Genomic DNA, 24854 nt, shown 5'->3' on the forward strand with positions numbered 1-24854 from the left:
GAAGGCCAATGGAACGTGCACGGCTGCTGGCCCCCTGGCCGTGCTGGACTCAGTACAGCAGGAGCAAGAGGGGAAAGGGAGGGGTGTCTCTCTCTACCTAGAGGGGATGTCTGTGGAGAACCAGCAACTGGGACAGAAATGACTTCCCTGGCTCAGAAACCCTGCTGCCTCCTGGGGAAGCGGCTTGGACTTGTCAACCGGCCTTTTGGGCAGCAATGAATCAGGAGTAGAAGCTGTCAGACCAGATGGGTGGGGATGAGCTTGGCAGGTCACATGCTCCCACGCTCACCACCTTGAACCTGACACTGTAACACTCGTGAAACCGCTCAAGCTATCAAGGGCATGCATATCCGGAAAGCCACTAAATACTTAAAGGATGTGACCCTAAAAAAGCAGTGTGTTCCCTTCCGTCGTTACAATGGTGGAGTTGGCAGATGCGCTCAGGCCAAGCAGTGGGGCTGGACACAGGGACGTTGGCCTAAAAAGAGTGCAGAGTTCCTACTGCACATGCTCAAAAACGCTGAGAGTAATGCTGAACTCAAGGGTCTTGATGTGGATTCTCTGGTAATTGAGCACATCCAGGTCAACAAGGCCCCCAAAATGCGCAGGCGTACCTACAGAGCTCATGGTCGTATCAACCCCTACATGAGCTCCCCCTGTCATATTGAGATGATCCTCACTGAGAAGGAGCAGATTGTTCCAAAGCCAGAAGAGGAAGTTGCTCAGAAGAAAAAGATCTCTCAAAAGAAGCTGAAGAAGCAAAAACTTATGGCTCGGGAGTAAATCTGACATAACAGATGTACATAAATAAAAAAGAAAACTGAAAAAAAAACAAAAAAAAAAAAACAGCAACTTGGCAGTGACTAGGGAGCTGGAAGGTGGGGGGGGCCTCTGACCTCAGGCACTGGCTGCGCGGTGCCTCTTTGCTTCCCCATGCTGCTAGCTAGCAGTGGGGGGCCCAGGCCAGAGAAATGGGTGTGGGTAAAGCTGAAGACTCTGCGCCACCTAGGGTGACCAGGTGTCCGGTTTTGGACTGGAACAATTGGTCAAAAAGGGATCCTGGTGGCTCCAGTCAGCACCGCTGACCGGGCTGTTGACTGTCTGGTTGGCAGTGCCACCACGCTGCGCAGCTCCCGGGCCGGCATGTCGGGCTCCTAGCGTTAGGGGTGGCCAGTGGGGTCCTGCCCCCCGCCAGCGCAGCTCCCATTGGCTGGGTCAGGGCAGGGGAGTGCTCAGCAGGCGGCTGTTGAGGGGTCACGTGGTGCGTCTCCCCCGCTGCTGCCCAGCCTCTTCTCCTCGCGCTCCTCGTGTGGCTGGGCTCAAGCTGCGGCGCGTGCCGTGGGGCGAACCACGGTCTGTCTGTCGCCCCATCGCCGGCACCAGGAGTTCGAGGGATGTGTATCCCCATCTCCGAGTGCAGGGAATGGGGCTGCACCCCATCCCCCATACTGCATCCCCCGCCGTCCCAACCCCACAGCACCCTCATCCCCCATCACTGCATCCCTCCCTGTACCAACCCCCCCATGCACCCCCATCACTGCATCCCTCTGTCCCAACCCCACAGCACCCTGATCCCTTGTCACTGCTTCCCTCCCCGTCCAATCCCCCCATGCACCCTCATCCCCCATCACTGCATCCCCCCCGTCCCAACCCCACAGCACCCTCATCCCCCATCACTGCATCCCTCCCTGTACCAACCCCCCTATGCACCCCATCCCCCATCACTGCATTCCTCCCCAAACCCCACCCCATCCCCATCACTGCATCCTCCGTCCCAACCCCACAGCACCCTCATCCCTTGTCACTGCATCCCTCCGTCCAACCCCCATGCACCCTCATCCCCATCACTGCATCCCTCCCTGTACCAACCCCCCCATGCACCCCATCTCCCATCACTGCATTCCTCCACCCAACACCCCTGCACCCATCTCCCATCACTGCATTCCTCCCCGTCCAACCCCCATGCACCCCATCCCCATCACTGCATTCCTCCCCAACACCCCTGCACCCCATCCCCATCACTGCATCCCTCCGTCCCATCCCCACAGCACCCTCATCCCTTGTCACTGCATCCCTCCCGTCCAACCCCATGCACCCTCATCCCCCATCACTGCATCCCTCCCTGTACCAACCCCCCTATGCACCCCATCCCCCATCACTGCATTCCTCCCCCAACACCCCTGCACCTCATCCCCCATCACTGCATCCCTCCCCGTCCAACCCCATGCACCCTCATCCCCATCACTGCATCCCTCCCCGTCCCAACCCCCATGCACCCCATCCCCATCACTGCATTCCTCCCCCAACACCCCGCACCCCATCTCCCATCACTGCATTCCTCCCCAACACCCCGCACCCCATCCCTGCATCCTCGCTGTACCAACCCCATGCACCCTCATCCCCATCACTGCATACCTCCTGTCCCAACCCCGCACCCCAATCTCCCATCACTGCATCCCCGTCCCAACCCCACAGCACCCTCATCCCTTGTCACTGCATCCCTCCCCGTCCAACCCCATGCACCCTCATCCCCATCACTGCATCCCTCCTGTACCAACCACCCCATGCACCCCATCTCCCATCACTGCATTCCTCCCTAACACCCCGCACCCCATCCCCATCACTGCATCCTCGCTGTACCACCACCCCGCACCCCATCCCCATCACTGCATACCTCCTGTCCCAACCCCTGCACCTCCATCCTCTCACTGCATCTTTCCCCGTCCCAACCCCCATCCCCATCACTGCATCCCTTCCCATCCAAAGCACCCCGCACCCTCATCCCCCACACTGATTCCCTCCCCGTCTGAACCACCCCGCACCCCATCCCCTGTCACTGCATACCTCGCCGTCCCAACCCCTGTACCCTCATCCCCATCATTGCATCCCTCCTGTACCACCCCATGCACCCCATCCCCATCACTGCATTCCTCCCCAACCCCCCCTATCCCTCATCACTGCATCTCTCCCGTCACAACCCCACCTCATCCCCATCACTGCATCCTTCCCCATCTGAACCACCCCGCACCCCATCCCCAGTCACAGCCTACCTCCCCATCCCAACCCCTGTACCCTCATCCCCATCATTGCATCCCTCCCTGTCCGATCCTGTCCTGCCCCCTACACCTACCCATCCAAGGCCTGTACTCCTTACAGCGCTCTCCCACCCATCCTCTCCACCTCCCAGAGCTGCCACCCCCGTCCCTCATCCCTGCACCCCATTCACCTCCATACCCCACTGCACTCCCATTATGTCCCGATGAACCCCTGTGCCCCCCACATCCTCATGCACCTGTAGCCTTCTGCCTCCCCCTGTATCCTCATCCACCCCACATACCCCCCACATCCTCTCCTCTGTCCTTCACTGCCCCCTTTCACTCCCACCCTGCTCTCCTCCTTTGCCTCTTTCCCTCCCCATCCTCTCTCCTCCGCCCCACTATCTTTTCCCCTCCAGTCCACCCTCCTCCTCCCTTCCTGGCTGGGTGATTTAGGCAGCCCCTGGAAAAGTGTCTGAAAAAGTGTCTCTGTGCAGGCAAGTGTGTGCATGCAGCCATTGTATGTGTGTAAGAGACTGTGTGTCTTCGTGTAGGGAGGTGTGTGTATTGCCGCAGGTGTATATACCTGTGTGAATAAAATTTGCAGCCTAACTCTTTGACTTTTATTCCTTTTGCTGGCTTGCACACTGTGACGTTGTGCAGTCTATATGGTTTTATAAAAATTTAATAATAAGTGAATATAATGTAACTGGAATATGCTTCATGCAAAAGGTCTCTTGTAAGGTATCGTTACAAAGCTTATAATCTACAGAGTGTGATCATCCTGTTTGTATAAATGTACCACTCTTGTATCTGAAACTAGAAATACGAAACATAACTCTGAGGGCCTATTGTAATTATGTAAAGTGTGGGCCATTAATGGTTGTTTGGAATCTTGATGAGTCCCATTAACTAGGACCATTGTCTGCAGATGGGTGTGTTTTACCTGTAAGTCTTCCTGTATACGTGTGTGTTGGCAAGTGGGCAATGAAGTCTTGCAGTGACATGTGATCATGTCACCTGAACTGGAATCCATCTTTAACCTGGTGCTTTTCCATTGAGAAGGAGGGGTGGGAACTCAGAGAGGGACAAAAGGATTCCCGCCTTATGCAAAAGATGTATAAAGGGGTGGAAGAGAACAAAGGGGGAGAGGAGCCATCATGAAGAACCCCCTAGCTACCACCTAAGCTGGGACAAGAGCTGTACCAGGGGAAAGAATTGTGCCCAGGCCTGGAAGGTGTCCAGTCCGAGGAAAAAACTTACTAAAGCATCTCTGAGGGTGAGATTATCTGTATTCAGTTTGATTAGACACAGATTTGCGCATTTTATTTTATTTTGCTTGGTGACTTGCTTTGTTCTGTCTGTTACTACTTGGAACCACTTAAATCCTACTTTCTGTATTTAATAAAATCACTTTTTACTTATTAATTAACTCAGAGTATGTGTTAATACCTGGGGGAGCAAACAGCTGTGCATCTCTCTCTATCAGTGTTATAGAGGGCGAACAATTTATGAGTTTACCCTGCGTAAGCTTTATACAGGGTCAAACGGATTTATTTGAGTTTAAACCCCATTGGGAGTTGGGCATCTGAGTGATAAAGACAAGCCCACTTCTGTGAGCTGCTTTCAGGTAAACCTGCAGCTTTGGGGCAAGTAATTCAGACCCTGGGTCTTTGTAGGAGCAGACGGGAGTGTCTGGCTCAGCAAGACAGGGTGTTGGGGTCCTGAGCTGGCAGGGAAAACAGGAGCAGAGGTAGTTTTGGCACATCAGTTGGCAGCTCCCAAGGGAGTTTCTGTGATCCAACCTATCACACACACACACAAAAATGGATGACATAAAATATGTGTGTATTCCTTTCATGACAAGTTTTTAAAAGAGAAAGGAACTCTAAAAGCAATGTATTATTTCTTAAAAAGTGAATGTTGTTGACTAGTAATTGCAGAAGAGCCGACGGATCGTACATTTCTCCCCACCTTTGTCTAGCTACGTTATAAACTCTTTATTGCAGACTCTCTCTTTTTATGTGTATGTCCAGCACCTACCACCCTGGAGCCCTGATCTTAGTTGGGGTCTCTAGGCACTAAACAACAATTGTAATATTAAATAATGTGGAAGTCTATGTGTTAGTGCATGCTAGGTGTGTACACATGAATACACATGCGTATCTGCATGTAGGGGTGGGAGTCAGTTTCTACAGATTTATTTATATAGGTTTCTGGACAGGTGCATTTCTGTGGTTGTGCTCTATGGATTCGTATTTGGGCTTTGGGAGTGGGCCTTTAATGGACCCATTGCAGCTGTGATAATGTGTGATCCTAATTCCACACACAAAATTACAATAACTTTAGTGAACAAAAAACACGGAGCTGGTTACAAAAAATGAGAAGAGGGGAGGGAAAGAATTATGAAAACCTTTATGTAATTTATTTTTTTTTAATTACCCTTTTTGACTATTTTGTGGCCAGCTTTAGCGTCTTGTAACAAATAAAACCTGAACTCAGAGGTGAAAGTAAGCTAGTATGGTCCGGTACCACGGTATGGACTGGACCGGCTTCTCCGGTGGTGACTGACAGGGCCCAGGGCTCCAGCCGCTGCGGGGAGCCCCGGACGTGATTTAAAGGGCCCGGGGTTCCCTACAGTGGCCCCATCGGGCCCTTTAAATCCCCGCCTCTTCCTCTTCCAGTTGAGGCCACGCCCTGCTCAGGACTCCGGCATACTGGTAAATCCTTTAAGTTACTTTCACCCCTGCCTGAACTTAGCATAATACATCTGTCAAAACAATAAAGATGCGTGTTTGGGCCTTGCAGTCACAGGCGCCGACTCCTCCTCCCTGGCCCACCTCCTCCTCCCCCCTGAGCGTGCCGCATCCCCACTTTCTGCCTATCTCCCAGCGTTTCCTGCCCGGCTGCTGCCAAACAGCTGGGGAGGAGCGGGAACGTGGTGCACTCGGGGAGGAGGCAGGGCTGGGGCAGGGATTTGGGGAAGGAGTTGGAATATTGGCAGGAAGGGGGCAGATTTGGGGCGGGGACTTTGGTGAAGGGGTTGGAATGGGGATGGGAAGAGGCAGGGCAGGGGTGAGGCCTCATGGAAGGGGTGGAGTGGGGGCGGGGGCTGGGGCGGGGCCAGGGGCAGAGGTGGGGTCAAGCACCCAGGGGAAAGAGGGGAAGTTGGCACCTATGCTTGCAGTGAAAGTGAGCAAGAGAGTGTGGGGGAGAGCAAGCGAGAGAGGGGGGGCAATGGAGTAAGCAGGGGGCAGGGCCTCTGGAAGGGGTGTGGCAGGGCCTCAGGGAAGGGGCAGGGCAAGGGCATTCCATTTTCTGGAATTAGGAAGTTGCCAACCCTATCGCCACCTGGGCCTCTAGTACCCATAGGAGACGGAGGGCAAAAGTTGATCTTGTTTGATGAGAGGCAGGGGTTTAAGTTTCATGGGGCTAAGGACAGGAGTAGGAACCTGGAGGGTTTCTGTGTATGATCTTGGCAAGTCCCTTCTCTTCTCTCTGCAGTGAGGAGAATGACACTTTGTTGGCCCCCAGGAGCATCGGCAGGCACCGTTTTCAGGACAGAAATGCTTGGTCTTTTTCTCATCTCTGGGATCCCAGGCGGAAAGGTCAATCAAAGTGCAGAGTAAAACACCAGCGCATTTCAGAACTGCAAGATGTGCCCAGCGAAGGGAGCTAAAGGCTTTGGGATGTCTCAGCTGAATCCCAGCCACAGCCAGCATCGCTGGGGCTGCTGTTCCTTCATATCAACCTCCACTTGATGTGAGGCCTCTGCTCCTGACCCTCACCTGTCTTTCACCGCCTCACCCACCCTGCAGAGGGCAGGTCTAGTCCCTTCCACGAGAGCAGAAAAGGTGAGGAAAGGCCTAGAACTAAATCTGAAGCAGCACAGACCTTACTTGTTTCCTGGCAGTTTCTACTGGGTAGACGATTCCCTTCCTACCTTGCACCCTATACTGCATTGCTGTGTCCCATTAAAACAGCTGCCACACGCCGCCACAGAGCCAGCTGCATTTCAGTGGTGAAGCGATTCATGTATACAACCTGGAAAGAGTTCTGAGATATTACACACACATGGGCAATGCAATATCATTGTTGTTCTCCATAGTTTGTTCCTGGCTTGAGAGCAGAACTTTCTCTAGTAGAGATGCTTCATCCGGGGAAGAGAGACTCCAGTGCAAAAGAACCCTGAACCTGCTGCTCTACTGAGACCCTGGGCTTTGGGATGGAGCATTAGCTCTCATCCCTTGGGCTCTCTTGAAGATATTCATCCTTCTTGCCCTCCCCGATCCCTGGAGATCTCTGGGGCTGGGAGATCAGTCCATGGGGATGTGGCTTTGCACATGGTCTCTTAGGAAGCTGAAGAATTTCTACTGTGGTCCTAGCTGGGGAGTGGGGAAAATGGGAATGGGGTAAAAACTCCTCCCCAGAGCACAGCCTGGCTAGGGGGGGAGAGCGGGGATGTATGGGGTAATATCCTCCTCCCTTTGGCACTGCTTGTCTAGCTCTGGGGCATCTATGGTGACAACATGCTCCTCCTCTGCTTGGCTGTAGGGGTGGGGCTCTACCCAGGCAGGGATATGGAGCAATACCCCCTCCCAGGGGCACAGCCTGGCTGAGGGAGGGTCTATGGGGTGATACCCCCACCCTGTAGCACAGCCTGGCTAGGGGGATATATGGGGTAACACCACCACCCTATGGCACAGCATGGCTGGGGAGGGTCTATAGGGTAATACCCCACCCCATGGCACAGCCTGGCTAGGGGGTGTGTATGTGGGGGGGTAACACCCCCTCCCTGTGGCACAGCCTGGTCGAGGGGGGATCTATGGGGTAAAACCCTGGCCTCACCCCATGGCATAGCCTGGCTGGGGGGATCTGTGGGGTAAGGCCCCGCCCTTGGCACAGCCCGCCCGGGAGGTCTTTGTGGGGTAAGACCCTGGTCCCGCCCTGGCCAGGGGGACCTGTGGGGTAAGGCCCCGCCCCGCAGCACAGTCTGGCAGGGGGGACCTGTGGGGTAAGACCCTGGCCCCGCCCCGGGGGACCTGTGGGGTAAGGCCCCGCCCCGCGGCATAGCCTGGCTGGGGGGGGATCTGTGGGGTAAGGCCCTGCCCCGCGGCGTAGCCTGGCTGGGGGGGATCTGTGGGGTAAGGCCCCGCCTCTTGGCACGGCCAGCCCGGGAGGTCTCTGTGGGGTAAGGCCCTGGCCCCGCCCCGCGGCATAGCCTGGCTGGGGGGGACCTGTGGGGTAAGGCCCCGCCCCGAGGCACAGTCTGGCAGGGAGGTCTCTGTGGGGTAAGACCCTGGTCCCGCCCCGGCCAGGGGGACCTGTGGGGTAAGATCCCGCCCCGCCCCGGCCAGGGGGACCTGTGGGGTAAGATCCCGCCCCGCCCCGGCCAGGGGGACCTGTGGGGTAAGGCCCCGCCCCGCGGTACAGTCTGGCAGGGGGGACCTGTGGGGTAAGGCCCCGCCCCGCGGCACAGTCTGGCAGGGAGGTCGCGGTGGGGTAGGACCCTGGTCCTGCCCCGGCCAGGGGGACCTGTGGGGTAAGGCCCCGCCCCGCGGCACAGTCTGGCAGGGGGGACCTGTGGGGTAAGGCCCCGCCCCGCGGCACAGTCTGGCAGGGGGGACCTGTGGGGTAAGGCCCCGCCCCGCGGCACAGCCCGCCCGGGAGGTCTCTGTGGGTGGGGCAATAGTCCCCCCCCCCCCGCTTCCTGCAGCCCGCGGCTCGCATGGCCCCGCCCCCCGCCGCGTGGCGGCCAATGGCCATGTTGTTCACTCGAAACCCCGCCCCGGGGTCCTCCCCGCGCATGCGTCCGGCGCCTTGCCCGGGCTGGGTCTGGCTGAGGGAAGATGGCGGCGGCTGGGGCTCGGCGCCGCCGGGTTGAGTCTGACGTGGGGGCGGCCGCTCTGGCCGGGGTATGAGCCGCCCGGCTCCGCCCCAGCGCCCGCGTCTCGCCGCTCCCGGCTCGGCCAGGCCTCGCCATGGCCCGGCTGGCGGATTACTTCGTGCTGGTGGGCTACGAGCTGGACAAGCGCGGTGAGTGCCGGGCCGGGGGGGGAGCGCGGGGGAGTGCCGGGCCTGGGGGAGGGGTGAGCGCCGGCAAGGGGGTAGCGCGGGGTGAGTGCCGGGCCGGGAGCGCTGGCAAGGGGAGGTGAGCGCCGGCAAGGGGGAGGGGGTGAGTGCCGGAGGGGAGGGGGTAGCGCCGGCAAGGGGATGGGAGTGCCGGGCCGGGGTGAGCGCCGGCAAGGGGGAGGGGTGAGCGCCGGCAAAGGGGTGAGGGGTGAGTGCCGGGCCGGGGTAGCGCCGGCAAGGGTGAGGGGGAGTGCCGGGCCGGGGTAGCGCCGGCAAGGGGGATGGGGAGTGCCGGGCCGGGGGTAGCGCCGGCAAGGGGGATGGGGAGTGCCGGGCCGGGGGTAGCGCCGGCAAGGGGGCGCCGGGGGAGGCATGAATACGGGGCGGGACGGGGGAATGCGAGGGGCCCGTGGGGGGACAGCGACGGGAGCTGGCGGTTTGGTTCAGTCCCTTGGCGTAGCCGGGTTTGGGAGGCAGCCCCGGCTGAGATGGGGCTTGGTGAGCAGGTCTGGGTGAGTGCGGAGGGCGTTTTAGGGGTGGTGGTGCTGGCCGGCCTGGGGGGTGGTCTGCCAGGGGGTTGCGGGGGGCTGGCTGTGGTGTGGGGTGCTGGGGAGCAAGGCTTCTCACAGTTGGGCAGTGGATGCAGGTGGGCCCAGGCCATCAGGGGCCGGGTGGGGAAGAGGATTATCCTGTGGTTGAGCAGGGCCTGGTGGGAAGGGGTGGGCACTAGTGTTGGCATTGTAGGGAAGGAGAGAGGAGGCAGTGGAGGGTGTGTGGTAACTGTTGCAGGATTAGACAGTGGCAAAAGGAATCAAGTAAGTTTTGGACAAATTCAGAGGAATGTGCGGGGGTGGTGTTGAAATGGAGTGTTGGGGACAAGGTCTGGAGAGGTCCAGATGGATGGAGAGAGAAGTCAAAATAGTGTATTGCATGGCGGTTCTTCTACTGGAATGGTGGAAGGAGGGCATTGCCCTTGCTGATTTCTGCCCCCACTTGCCCCTATGAGTGGACTGGATCAGCTAGGAAAAGGAACATTTTAGGTTTGCTGGAAAGGTACTAGGGGCCATGTTCTGTGTGTCAGTTTACACAATTGCATGACTTTACTCTGGTTGACTCAATGATTTCTCTTTGTGCAGATGCACATAAAGGTCTTCCCACTGGCATTATGTCTCTAGGGCTTGGTCAAGACCAAATACTCCTGTAGGGGAAAGCCTTTCATCTGATTGTCTGGGGATGTTCTGGAAAGTTCTGCCTGGAGATAAGGAGCCCCAGGCCATGTTTGTGGTAGAAGGTTGGCAAGAGACCATGAACTTTGAAGAGGGCTGCTGTACAGTGAATCCTGACAGTGCTTGGGATTGGTTTCCATTCTGAAATGCCAATATCCTGCTGGATGCTGACAGAATATTTATATCTGGGGCATCCCAGCAGGAGGTGGATTGAGTTAAATTGGGTATGATGGGAGTCTGGAGGCTCTTACTGTAAATTGACTTCCAATGTCTGCTCGTCCAGTACTAGTCTGCGCTCACTTTTTCTCATTGTTTGCTCTTCTGACTTTTCCTTTGTCTATCTAGCTACTGCAGAGGTCTTAGTTTTTTGACTGAAGGAAGTGGGCAGTAGGCAGGACCCGATGACTCCATTCTGGAGGAAGTGAAGTGTATCTATAAATCTGGCAATATATTTAGTGTAATCTTTGAAACTCATTATAGTATGTCCATGTCTGGCCAACTCTGGTGTTTAGAGCTGAAAATTGTCTCATCAGCTTGTGCTACTGACAGCTTTGTTTGCGTTTGAGCTGGTCACTGAATTTACTTCTCAAACTGCCTCATTGAAGCCACCGTCTTCTATGAGGAGGAGAACTGGGAGCAGTTTTTTCAACAGACATGCTTAGAGTTTGACACTGCTCCTGGCTCTGGAGGGGCTTTCTAAGAATTGGCCTGTATGTCACTATTATAAATTGGCTGACAGATAATATGTTCAGAAAACAGACTCCTGTCAAAGGGGTTATAGCAATTCTGGTAGTAGTACACAGATGTGCATCTGGGCAGACTCTGTGACTTGGGGCCCTGAATCCTCTGGTCTCTAAATACTGTATGGGTAGACCTGGTTCTTAGTCTTGCTCGGAATGCTTAATTGTATTTTGTTGTCCTGTATTTTTACCTGCTCTGGAGGCCTGATGATGGCTGTCTCCGTTACTCATTATGGTATCAGTGGCTTATGCTTCACTGGTTAGTGCCATTTTTGTGGCTTACCTGTTTGGAAATTGAGTTTTATAACTCATTCTGAAATTGTGATCTGTGCTTCTGTTCTTTTTCTAAGTAGATGTAGGTTGTTTGGAGACAGGGTGGGGTTCTTATATCAGAGAAAAGAGGGTTGGGTGTGGGTGGAGAGGTGGAAGGAGAATAAATAGCAGGTAATCAGCAGCTAGCTTTATAAGTGCTCATGAGGTTGACACTGAGGACCTGTCAGCGCTGACTAGTTGGATGCAATCCTGCAATTCCTGCTTCAGCCTCTCTTTGAAAACAGATGGGATTCTCAGTGTTAACTAGTCAGTGTGGGAGTCTGTATTTGCCTTGCCAGTGCCGAATGCCTAGGCCCTCAGCTGAGAGTTGATATGATGCATTCTGTTCTCTCTTAGGCTGCACCAGTTTGTGTTAATCTTGCCTAATTCCCTTCATGGCAGAATTCCTCTCCTCACCCCTACAGTCAGTAAGAAAACAGTGTCACAAGCTGCGATTTCCTAAATAGCAGCAACCAGAGGGAAGGGAGAATATGACCTGAGGTGGAAGGGAGAATCTGAAATCCCAGACCACTGCAGGCCTAACACATTCAAATGTTCCACCATAGGGAGAAAGTGGCCTCTGTTCAATTACAGGGACAGTTTAAGCACTCATTGAAGACCTGCATTGTATCAATTTCTAGCTCAGTCTGAAATTTAACAGGCCTCCAAGCATGTATTGGCTCTTCCAAGCAGTGTCAGGGATAATAGGATTTAATTATGCAGAGTCTTTTGTGACATCACCGAAGAAAAGATAATGCGATCACAGGTAGATGCCTTCATGTGGGACTAAAGAGATGGAGCTGACAAGCTCAAAGGGACCGAGATTCTATTTTTGTGCAAGCGTCTCTAATAGAAAATGAGAAGAAAAATCCAGAACCTAGGAGATATATGGGAAATGTTTTGTGAGATTCTCAGAAGGGAATCAGGTATGCTGGTAAGGGGCTTGTAGACACAATGTTGTTAAGAAACCTCATGGTTGGGAAAACACTGCAAAAAATTCTGGAACTGGAGCAGGTGTGAAGGGGTTACGTTAGGGACTTCACTGAGTTCTCCCATCCCTCCTCTCACTACCACTGTTTAGAAAAGAAGATGTAGTGACACTGTGTCCTATGTGAAGTGTGGGGGAAAGATGAGCTCTATCATCTAGACAATGAGGTGGGATTAACTTGAGATGGATCCATCAAACTGAGTGAGGAACAGTTTTTACAAAGTCCAAACTACCCATGGCTGAATCTCAGCAGGTGAAAAAGTGAGTAATGCTGGTGCATTATTTTTATTTAATTCTTGCCAAATTAATTTGATTTTTATTTAAGTGGCTTCCTGGTAGGTGAGCCACTATATGTATGTAATATTTCCAAAGGGTTCTGTGCCTCTCCCATCGGGTTGCTTTGCAATGGATCCATTCTGGGCCTGTGTATGTTCCCATCCCTAGTTATGCCTTATGGAGCTGTCTTCATATGCTGCTTCCACCCACTCTCCTGAGTTTAATTGTTCCAGGTGGAATGAGCTTTATTTACCATAGAAAGGAGATGAATAAGCAGGGACAGGATAAAAGTATATCAGATAAATGGTTCAGAGAAGGTAGGTCAACAATTTCTGTTCTCCCTGTATTATAAAAAACAAGGGGATGTTCAAAGAAATCGTGACTGGTGGCAAATTTCAACTGATAAAAGGAAATACTTTTTGACACAATGGAAAAAAGAACTAGATAAGTTAATGGAGGATAGGTTCATCAATGGCTATTAGCTAGGATGGGCAAGGATGGTGTCCCTAGCCGCTGTTTTCCAGATGCTGGGAATGGGCGACAGGATGGATCACTTGTTGATTATCTCTTCTGTTCATTCCCTCTGGGGCGCCCGCCATTGGCCACTATCAGAAGACAGGATACTGGGCTAGATGGACCTTTGGTCTGACCCAGTATGACTGTTCTTATGCTTAATGCACAGTTAAACTCTGGAGCTCATTGTCACAGAAAGTTGAGAGCTAACATCATTTTGGAAGTGACATTAATCCTCATGATTCAGGAATTAGTAATCCAGTCTCTAAGTAATAAATAGCATCATGAGATAGGATCTGGTTATAGATTATTCCACATCTGCCTAATGTGGGGTACTCACACCTTCTTCTGAACCATGTAGGGGCTGGTCAGTGTTGGAGACAGGATACTGCAGTAGGTGGACCGTAGCTCTAATAAACTATGGCAATTCCTATGCATCTTCCCCCACTCCCCCCCCCCCCCAAAAAAAAGTCATCTGTAGGCCGGGATTCCAAGATAAGGAATAAGAGCCTTAAGGTTGCACCTGACCTGTGTCGTATAGTTTATTTTCTTGTAGCACCCAGCACTGTAGTGTGTGTGTGCATGCTCTGGTCTCCTGTTCTGTTATGTTTGTCCTTTTGCTGCTGCAAAACCACCACATTTGACTCTGAACAGTGGTACAGTGATGGAGGCGGTGGTGCAGCAGCAGCATCTCATGTAAAAAACCTGTTGGGATCAAGTCCATTTCACATCTCCCATATTGTTGAATCCCATTGCACTGATTAGACTTGAATGTTGGTTATTGGTCTTGGGTTTTTAGAATCTGTTGTTCTGGAAGTAAACTGTGTGCAGGGGTCACCTGAAATGCAGCCGCTTCTGGTGAGGAAGGTGGCAGCTGTTGACTGGCATGAAGTGACACTACGCAATAGTCTAGGGGGAAAAAGTAAAGGAGAATCTCAGTTCCAGTTGCAACTGCAGGCGGTAAATTTAGGGATGCAGAATATAATTACCTGATTTGGAATTTGTTCTGGAGAGCAGCCCTGACAGTTCTGAAAAGTACCATGAACTCTTTAGTGATCACATGTAATTGTCATTTTTGTATCTTACCTAAAATACACACATCTAGCAGCACAGCATCCCATAGTGCCAGGTTCAGAAGGAAGAGCTCCACCAACCTTATTCCCAAACCAACTCCAGGCAGCTTACATGTGTTCCTTGCATGGTCTCCCATCCAATTACAAGCCAGTTCAGCCTTGCTTAACTTTACGTCAAACAGGATCACAGTACAAGCAAGCCTCTTCAGCGGTTAATAAAAAGTGAAGGAAATGGAGGATGTGATTCTGCTGTCATCGACACACTGCTGGATGTTGGATTTCATGGGACTTGTTCACTGGGCTTCCAGATGTTCCCCCCTCCCCCAATCCTTTGTAACTGCTGTAGAGCTGTACAGTGGCACTTGAGGTGCTGTAGCTGGTTCTGATATATACACCATATGAAGCTGATACTGAGTGGAGATGTTTCCATGATAGCTGGTAAGGTGATCATACCGTGGGATTGCGGGCCATATAAGTGCATAGACAAAACTGCAGTTTAATCATATTTTCCTTGTCTTGTTGTTTGGAAAGCTGGATATGGGAAGGGAGGGAAGATGGGGTGTAAATGTCATGCGGATTTATGGTGACCTTTGATATATCTTGTGTTCTGGGAAGTTGAACAGTAGACAATGCTGTGCTGTGAAGTATGTAGTTTTGGGTAGCGCAGTGGGAAGGAAAAAACTTGCAATATGTGGCTTAGGGATCTTAAAATGTGCTCTAATGGCACAGCACTAATGGTGAAATATAGAGATTGATGTTTAAATTAAATGTCTGAGGCTTTGGCAATTCACCCTCTCCCTCCATTGCTCCTGGTACTGCCCAGTAAATTAATCCGCTAATGAAGACTGCTCAACTCAAGATAGGGCATTAGGTGCTAGGACTTGTAGTCTTCACAGGTCGCACTGTGTACCAAGACCGTGTAATTTTTGAGGGATGCACATCTGTTAAAGATAAGAGTGGCTGCAATTTGATACCAGTTAGGTATAGCTTGCCTCCAGCTTCTGGTAAGCTCTCAGTGCAGCAATTGAGTGAAGTTTGGGCATGTCTACCTTGAACTATTCATATCTTCTTCTCACCAAGCTGTACTAGCATTAGACTTCAGCAGCATTTCTAGTCTCACACTGAATTATGCTAGTGAGACCCAAAGAGGGTTCATACCATATGCTATGAGAAGCAGACACAGAGGCAGGAATTTGGTTTTCTGTTGCTGGGGGATCACTCTGAGGGAGAGAGAAGTCAATCAGTAGAGAGAAGCAAGAATCTTGTCAGTTGCATCTCCCTCTCAGAAAATGGTGAACAAGAGTGAACCGGCCAGTTCTTTGTAAAGTTCAGTCTTGCCCTAACCTCCTTCCTGCCTGGCACTGGCCAGAAAGCTTCCCCTCTCCTCAGCCAACAAGTGGTTACATGTGTGCAGAATACTCTGGGGGGTGGGGGTGGGGCTGAAGTGACACTTGTTTTGGACAACATAATCCATCTTTGTAAGAACCCTTTGGGACCAGTTCCCAAAGTATAGAAGGTGTTTGATTTCCAGGCAACTGGTTAGTGATTTTTTTTTTTGGGGGGGTGAGTTTGGCATTAATGTCCACTCCCCATGTCCAGCTCTGAAGGACGTCGGATGGTGGCTGAATTTGGAGAATATTTATTTCATCATCTGAAAGTGACTAATTGCCTTACTGATTGGATTAGTCCTGACACGGCCATAACCTGTGTGACTGGCTGCTACCATGGAGGATGCAGCCACCTCCCTTCTTACGAACAAAGTGTGTATGTAGTGCAGCTTGGAGCGAGGCTGCATTGGCTGCCATGGACACATGCAGACTCTTGGACTTGGGGAGAGCTACTGAGATAATAGATTGTTTAGGAGGAGGGAAAAGGGTCTGTTGTTTTGGGTGGATTCCAAATATACTTGTCTTTAACTGGGCCATATGAAATGAAAGCCTTAGGTCTTATTTTGCTGCCCATGACCTTTCCAATCCATAGAATATCCCCAAGGAAAATTTGTGGGTATAGCTTGACTATTGTAGCTCTCCAGGGACCTGTGAGTACCAGGTGGGTTTCTCAGATGCTGCTGGTATCCCATTTTCATTCTAGTTTGTCTGGTGAGATGTTCCAACTGCTGGAAATATAGTGAACTGATGGGTTAATATCCAAGGGTGGAAGGGACTGTGATGGGGGACAGTGAAAGGGAAACTTGCCTAGTTCATAAGAAATATGTTTGAAAGGATGGCGGCTGGAATAGTTCAGCAAACTCTCCAGCAAGTCTGTTTCTCTCCAGCTCTGCACCAGCAGCTTCATGGGAGCAGAAATGAAAGTTAAAGATAAACCAGTTCAGACTACTTCAGAGAGAGACAGGAAATGGGGTTTGGCAGCTACAGCTCTAGGCTCATTAGAGAAGTTGGATACTGCTCTCATGGAGTCCAGCACATTCAGAATGTTTATTTAGGTTTATAGTTGGTGGATAACATGAGCTTTCTAAGGGAGTCTAGTCTTGTACTTAACACATACTCTTATGATGCAGAACCATTCTGATCTCTGTAGGAACACTCTGCTGTGACATAAGGTAAAATGAGCACTGACTCTTGCATGGAAGCATGTTGTCTTACTGAGTAATTGTACCATGAAGTGGTCAGAAGCCAATATGGGATGCTCTGAAATCAGACAATGTGGTGATGCCCTAGGCCAGCAAGCAAAGATTCAGTTGCTTTACCTCCTGGTCAGTGAAATCTCTACTTCTGCATTTTGCACAATTAATGGTAATGTGCCCAGACACTGGATTCCTGCCCCTTTGTCAGGCTGGGGATTGTGGTCAGTGAAGCAGAAAGCTGAAGCATTACAGCAAACCCAAAATCCCCCTATAAACTGTGGCTGCATGATGCTCTCTTCTAATCTGTCTGTCCAGTCACTTGCACCTTGTGATTACAGGGCCTTGCCACAGCCTGTTTGTGTGCTGAGCCAATGCCTGTGCATCTCTGTAGTGGTGTGTTGTGCAAATCTTCAGATGTTTTATCAGAGGGTTGTATGTTTCAGAGCCTCCAGATCAGTGTTTCTCAAACTGAGGTTGCCGCTTGTGTAGGGAAAGCCCCTGGTGGGCCAGGCCGGTTTACCTGCCCCATCCGCAGGTCCAGCTGATCACGGCTCCCACTCACGGTTCGCCGCTGCAGGCCAATGGGAGCTGCTGGAAACGGCAGCCAGTACATCCCTCGGCCTGCGCTGCTTCCAGCAGCCCCCATTGGCCCGGAGCAGTGAACCACGGCCAGTGGGAGCTGCGATCGGCCAGACCTGCGGATGGGGCAGGTAAACAAACCGGCTTGGCCTGCCAGGAGCATTCCCTACACAAGCGGCGACCCCAGTTTGAGAGAAACTGCTCCAGATAAAAGTATTCATGAGAGCAAGAATACTCCAGCAGAAGGAAACTGATCTCCTTGTATGTGAGTGTTTGTCACACTGTGCCATTGTTTGTGCCATTCTCAGTGAAAGGATGTTTTCAAATCTCTTGAGCTGTTTGCACTTAGGGTATGTCTTCTCTAGCAATGTTAAAGCGCTGCCATGGCTGTGTAGTCACGGCACCAGAGCTGGAAGAGAGCTCTCCCAGTGCTGTGTAAAACCCACCCCCACGAGGGGAGTAGCTCCCAGCGTGGCTCTTGGCGCTGGTGCACTGTCTGCACTGCCACTTTACAGCGCTGAAACTTGCAGCGCTCAGAGGGGTGTTTTTTTCACATCCCACCTGACAAAGTTTCAGTGCTGTAAAGTATCTGTGTAGACAAGGCCTTAGGCCTGGTCTACACTAAAAAGGGGGTTCGAATTAGGGTATGCAAATTCAGCTACGTGAATAGCGTAGCTGAATTCGAAGTACCCTAGTTCGAACTACTCACCCGTCCAGACGCGGCGGGGTCGAACTCCGCGGCTCCCCCGTCGACTCCGCCACCGCCATTTGCCGTGGTGGAGTACCGGAGTCGACCGCAGCGCTTCCGGAGTTCGAACTCACCGCGTCGACCCGGCCGGTAAGTGTAAACCTACCCTTAGAGTGGTTCTACTAATGTTGATAAATGGCCACATTTGCAAAGCCCTGGACTCTTTGCTTTCCTTGAAGTCTTGTAGCTGAAAGGTTAACTGCAAAGCTGCTCTGTGTGTCTGACAGTCTGTCTGAGAGCCAGATCTTTAAAGGACTAGAGCAGCTTGATTCCAAATACTTATTTAACACTAAGTGAGGGCACAGTGTGCTTGACTGTACAAAACGTTGAGAAAGACATGGCCTCCTGCCCCAAGGAGCTCACAATCTAAGACACATTTCTGAATAAACCACTGAGAAATTGGCTCCTCCTTCTAGCCCTGTCCTCCGTTTACAATTTCCCCATGAAACTGTGCCCCCTCACTAACCCTTAAACCCAGCATTTTCTGACGGCTTCCTGCCCAGGGTTTGTTAGTGAGGTCTTCAGCTGTTGCAGTCGGAATGCAGAATCCTGAACTGGGGGCTTGGCAGTCGAATGGAGGATGATCAGTTTTTTCAAAGGATTAGTTCTAAACTTTTAATGTGGTGTAAGCATATATTCTCTTACTAATTTGTCTTCACCACCTATTTATAAATACTTTTACAGGCTTTGTGGATTGCCCTTTAAATTGTCTGGGTTCATATCCGTTTTTGTTCAGGTGTGAAATGCTTGGTCTTGCCCTAGTTCCTGTTCACAAAAACCACTACATGGAACAACTAGCCGTCTTTGTGCAGGGAAGATTTAGGATTAGAATAATACTGCAGTTTGGGATTGTGGAGTAGTAGCAGAGCTGTGTGCATGAGGAGCCTAGAACACAGGCTAGGGAGTACTGCAGATCAGGGTTGGGGTGCAATTGTCAGTCTTGGTGGGAGCTCAGGACTGGAACTGCAGAGGGCATGTGGGCTGGGATTGAGGGTATCAGTATAGCTGTGTGTCTGGGGAGCCTAGGACTGGAATATCAGGGGGTGCTGCACATCGGGACTGAGAACTGTGTCAGAGAAGCTTGCACGCCATATACCTACTTTAGTCAGTGCTCTCTGTTCCTCATTTTCATGAGCATTGAAACTGTTTCAGATTCTGTCAAATCTTTCACTGCTGACTGCAGTTAGCAGCCACTGCAAATCCTTTCACATTCTGTACCAGATGACTGGAGGATAGCTAATGTGACACCAATTTTTAAAAAAGGCCTGTAATTACAGGCTGATAAGCCTAACTTAAGTATCAGGCAAATTAGTTGGATCACTTGATGATAACCTGTCTGTTCATTTCCTTTGGGGCACCTCCAATTGGCCCTGTCAGAGGACAGGATACTGGGCTTGATGGACCTTTGGTCTGACCCAGTATGACCGTTCTTATGTTCTTTAACTATAGTAAAAAACAGAACTATCAGACATACAGATGAACATGATTTATTGGGGAAGAGTCAAGATGGTTTTTGTAAAGGGAAATCATGCTTCACCAATTTATTAGAGTTCTTTTAGGGGGTGAACAAACATGTGGACAGGGGTGATCTACTTACTTTCAGAAGGCCTTAGACAAGGTCCTTCACCAAAGACTCTTAAGCAAAGTAAACAGTCATGGAGTAAGAGGAAAGGTCCTCTCATGGACCAGTAACTGGTTTAAAGATAGGAAACAAAGGGTAGGAATAAATGGTCAGTTTTCAGAATGGAGAAAGGTAAATAGTGGTGTCCCTCAGGGGTCTGTACTGGGGCTAGTACTGTTCAACATATTCATAAATGATATGGAAAAAGGGGTAAACACTGAGGTGGCAAAATTTGCAGATGATACAAAATTACCTGAGATAGTTAAGTCCAAAGCAGACTACAAAGAGTTACAAAGGGATTTCACAAAACTGGGTGACTGGGCAACAAAATGGCACATGAAATTCAGTGTTGATAAATGCAAAGTAATGCACATTGGAAAACATAACCCCAAATCTACATAGCAAATGAGGGATCTAAATTAGCTGTTACGCATTAAGAAAGATCTCAGAGTCATTGTGGATAGTTCTCTGAAACCATCTGCTCAATGTGCAGCGGCAGTCAAAAACGGTAACAATGTTAGGAAAGGAATAGATAACAAGACAGAAAATATCATAATGCCTCTATATAAATCCATGGTATGTCCATATCTTGAATACTGTGTGCAAATCTGGATGCTCCATATCAAAAAAGATATATTGGAATGGGAAAAGGTACAGAGAGGGGCAACTAAAATGATTAGAGGGTATGGAACAGCTTCTGTATGAGGAGAGATTAAAAGGGCTGGGACTGTTCAATTTGAAAAAGAGATGAATAAGTGAGGAGGGGGGCGGGATAGGATAGAGGTTTATAAAATCTTGACTGGTGTGGAGAAAGTGAATAAGGAAATGTTTACCCCTTCACATAACACAAGAACTAGGGGTCACCTAATGAAATTAATAGGCAGCAGGTTTAAAACAAACAAAGGTAAGTACGTCTTCAAACACACAGTCAACATGTGGAACCGTTTGCCAGGGGGTGTTGTGAAGGCCAAAACTATGATAGGGTTAAAAAAAAGAACTAGATCAGTAGCTATTAGCCAGGATGGTCAGGGATGCAACACCATGCTCTGAGTGTCCCTATTCTCTCTTCGCCAGAAGCTGGGAGTGGACAGGAGATGGATCACTGGATTGCCTGCAGTTCTTTCCTTCTGAAGCACCTTGCATTGGCCACTGTCAGAAGACGGGATACTGGGCTAGGATGGACCATTGGTCTGACCCATTATGACCATTCTCATATTCTAACTTTTCAGAGTAAAATAAAATGAGGAACTGTCAGCTGGGGGGAAAATACCAGTCAGACCGAAGGTGGAGGTGATCAGGGCCTGAAGCCCTCTCTCTGAGATCACTTGATTTGACAGAGAGATTCAATGGAGGATCTTTGTGACGCAGTACGGAGTGGGGTGGATTGACCTGGGAATGTTGTCAATATAGCCGCTCTCTTTATGAGGGCAGATTGGCCTAACACTCAGAGTCAATAGAGTTGCCTTTTCTGTCAGGGCAGGGTGGCTTAGCGGCCCGAGTCAATAGGATTGGTGAGGTGAGCCACCACTCTGGTCTTGGGGGCGGCTGGGATAGGGGGGCCTGGGCCCTCCCTTTCCACCAGGTCCAAACCCAGGGCCCTGACGCAGTGGCGGGTTCCTACTGAAACACGCCAAGATAGTCTGTGGTTCTATATTCCCCGCAAAGTTTCCCTGGGTCACTTCCTACCCATTTTTCCACAGTGTGCCGTCTTGGCGTTCCCACGGTCACTCCTTCTGGGATGCCCAGACTTGGGGGGTTTGTGGGTCATCACCATTTGGCTGTCCTCTGTGTCCTGAAGTGCTGGCAGTCCTTCCGCAGGAGCCTTCAGTGTATCTGCTTCCTCTCTGGCAGTCGGCCCTGAATGAGCTGAGCTGCTCCCTTTTATGTCTGGTGTCCAGCCAGAGCATGCCCAGCAGAGCCGAGGGGGCCTGGCCTCCTCGGTTTAGAGAGAGGCGTTAACCCCTGCAGTCCCAGTGCAGGGCATGCGTGTCCCGTCACGGTGCCATATAAGTACCTGGAGAGAGAATGTGACCTCAGTAAAGGAAGGGCGCAGGTTGTAGTCTGTGCATCTGCCACTGACAGGGCAGCATTTCACATATCTATTGCCGTGCTTCTTGAAGTACTTAGGAGCCCTGGTCTTGGTTCACAACCCCCATTGTGCTAGGTGCTGTACATACACGGAACAAAGAGACCTTGCTCTTTGAAAAATCCATAATCCTGTTATGGTGAGATGGACATGTGAATGAGTCTTTCTGCTGTTATAACAGTTATACATTAGAAATCCCAAAGCTCCACTATCTTGATGGTTTAGTGCAGTACTGGAAAATCTTCTTTACCCCTTTACCTTGGGTAAGCAACTTTCTTTTGGTAGGGCAAATACAATGATAAAAAAAAATGTATTTTGGTGAAGATGAGTAGTTTTTGAGCCTGGGCTAACACATTTACAGAGTAATGGCGTGGCTGGCTTAATGGTCCAGGCCACTCTTTTCTCCCCTTTCATGAGAGAGAGGATTTCCTATGGAGTTCACTGCCAAAAATTCCTCTCAGCACAACAGTATGATTGGGAATAAATTACCAGTATTTATATAGTTGTGTTCCGTGTATGTTCGTTTCAGAGCACTGCAGGAGCATTGAGGAACTGTCAACTTAAAATGTTCGCTGTAAACAAAATTCTTTAACTGTATTGCTAATATCTTCATTTATTGCTAGTGAGAATTCTGCAAATCTAATTTGATGCTTTTTGTTTACTTTTTGTATTTTTCTGTTCGGACAATGAAAATCAGTGAAGTTAGCCACTTTGTTTCCAATCAGTTTAGTTTTCAGGTTCTTATTGCAGCCATGTCTGAAATTAAAATTCTGTTTGGGGAGATATATTTGTGTAAACATTCCAGTGAAATCAGTTTTGAGACTGTGGAAGGGCTTCTGTTTTGTAAGTTTTTCACCACATTTAAACTTTGGGCCGAATTTAAATTGACTTACAAACCTCCCAATCTCAGTTCAGTAAGCCTCCTCATTTAGATCCCTGCTTAAACTCCTTTTGTGACATGTTAGTTAACCATACAAAACACTTTAATAGAGCCACCAAAATGTGCTTGAACCTTACCAGAGTAACAACATGAAAGTATTTTTCTAACCTTTGAGCTGCTTCATCCCATCTTCCCTCATTGTAACTTTGTGTTTTGTAGAAAATTAGGTTATAAGCTCTTTGACAAAGGGATTATATCCGTGTACTTTCTCTCTAGTGGCTGTCTCTTTTGGACACTGTAAATAACCTTATACAACAAATTACAGTAATTTATAACTTGGGAGTCTTTAGCTTCCAGACTTGTGCTCAGACTCCTTTTCCATGCTCATTATGACTAGATGGGGTTGCAGAGCCGTCAGAACTAGGGGGTTGTATTCTTGCACTGATTAAAATCAGATTTTTATTTACAGTATGACCCCAAAGCAGCCACGTGTCAGTTTGTGGGGAGCCGCCTGCATATTTGGCAGCTGCTTGGCTGCCTTGTTACTGTGATTTGGACAATGCTGCATGGCTTTTTTCTGAATGAATTTTTCTAATGAAATCTATACAGCATTGAATGTTCAAGAAAACAAACTGCTTGGGTGTCCCTTCTGCTTGCTGGAAAGCTGGATTTTTAGGTTGAAGGTAGCTGCAGGGAGTGGAGCGGAGTCCCAGTTAGGCTGCTTCGCCTCTTTTCTGTGCATCCTCTTCCTCTTTTGCTCTGAGGCCTTAGCTCTCTGAAACTTGCTTGTTACCCAGATGTGAGGGCTGTGCTGTCTGGCTGAGTCATGCCTTTTCTGGAACAGAGTGAAATGCACTGCTGCTTTCATAGTGGTGCTGTTCATTCTGCCTCAGGCTCTGACAGTTCCTAATTTGAGGGATTTATAACTAAGATATACCAACCTGTCTCACACTGTAGCTTGCAGCCCATACCTCAGTGCAGGAGGGGAGTGGCTTCTTTTTCAGAATCTCACTTTGCTGATCATGATGCTGGTGCTGAATGGATTTTGTGCTTTAAGAACTTGCAAAGATGTCTTCTGGCCATTGCTCTTTAAAGTGGTTAAACTCCTTCAACCAGGCAATCCCAAGTGCCTTACACCCTGACTTTAAAAACTTGGAGATAGGGGATTGCTTCACTGACCACTGAGATGGGGCAAGGCAGGTGTTTACCAGTGCGGCTTCCTGGTGCCAAGATATCTCAGTGATTAGTGCAATATAAATATGCAACACTATGCAGTAGTTCAAGACAGGTGATAAAAATTCTATAACAATTGAAACTGCAGGGGAATTTATGGAAGCAGGACATAGATACCCAAGTTAGAATGTTGCCAGGACACCGGCTACTCTGTATAAAATCATATACAAAAGGACTTGTATAGAGTCAAAGAGCAATGGCAGACAAGACATTTTTATTTCGCATTGGATAATGCAGTGGATCCTCTACATCCCAATTATGTTCTGAGATCGGCTTATAAGAGGTTGCTTTTTTAAGGTTAAAAATGAAGAAAAGCAGATGACTGCACGTGTCAATAACATAAGATGGTTACCATAAGCAAGAACATCCTAAATTTAGGGCAACATCCACTCCTCTGCTAATCTCCTTTTGGCTGGGGATCTGTAGTACCAGGCTAAACATTTTTACTTAACTTCCTACTGATACAGCTCCATAAGTGGCTGGCTTTTTCCTATAGACCTGCTCTGAGCCAGGTCAGATGACAGTGGCTAAAACACTATACATCCAGTGTCCTGTCTGTACTAGTGCTTCTGGTGTTACTACTTTTGGTAGAGCTGCAGCAGAGGTAGCAGCAGTGGAAAATTAGGGGACACACCCTTGATGAGCAGTGAGAACATGGAAGCCCCTGAGTAATCAAACATGAGTTGGGCCTTGTCTATACTAAAAAATGCAGTAGTTAACTAAATCATTTAAAAATTGATCTAGTTAAACCAATGCAACCTCGTAATGTAGATTCACTTAAACCAGTTTAACCCTTGCTTAGATTGATTTAGCTTGTCAATAGCTTACTGAGGCAAGCAAAACTGATTTAAGAAAGTGTTAAACCAGTTGAAGTGCATATACATTAGG

At 49.9% G+C, this 24854-nt stretch overlaps 2 protein-coding genes across 8 annotated transcripts in view; both read left to right on the top strand.

Annotated features, from left to right (window-relative positions):
* Nucleotides 1-311: 311 nt before the first annotated feature.
* On the top strand, nucleotides 312-801 carry LOC120396703 (60S ribosomal protein L17-like). Its single transcript, XM_039521752.1, has one exon. The coding sequence runs from the start codon at nucleotides 343-345 to the stop codon at nucleotides 781-783; it is 441 nt and encodes a 146-aa protein (XP_039377686.1). The 5' UTR covers nucleotides 312-342; the 3' UTR covers nucleotides 784-801.
* An 8048-nt stretch (nucleotides 802-8849) lies between these two features.
* The window catches only part of SBF1 (SET binding factor 1), a 139672-nt gene continuing 123667 nt past the window's right edge, over nucleotides 8850-24854 (top strand). For 6 of the 7 annotated variants that reach the window (XM_039520180.1, XM_039520182.1, XM_039520184.1 and 3 more), the window contains exon 1: nucleotides 8851-9071. In XM_039520180.1, coding sequence (XP_039376114.1) covers nucleotides 9017-9071 — 55 coding nt within the window. In that variant the 5' untranslated portion in view covers nucleotides 8851-9016. Of the gene's footprint in view, nucleotides 9072-24854 lie in introns of all 7 variants that reach the window. The other variant, XM_039520181.1, reaches the window with a different exon arrangement.

This window comes from Mauremys reevesii, linkage group 1 (assembly GCF_016161935.1).
Source record: "Mauremys reevesii isolate NIE-2019 linkage group 1, ASM1616193v1, whole genome shotgun sequence".
Taxonomy (NCBI): Eukaryota; Metazoa; Chordata; order Testudines; family Geoemydidae; genus Mauremys; species Mauremys reevesii.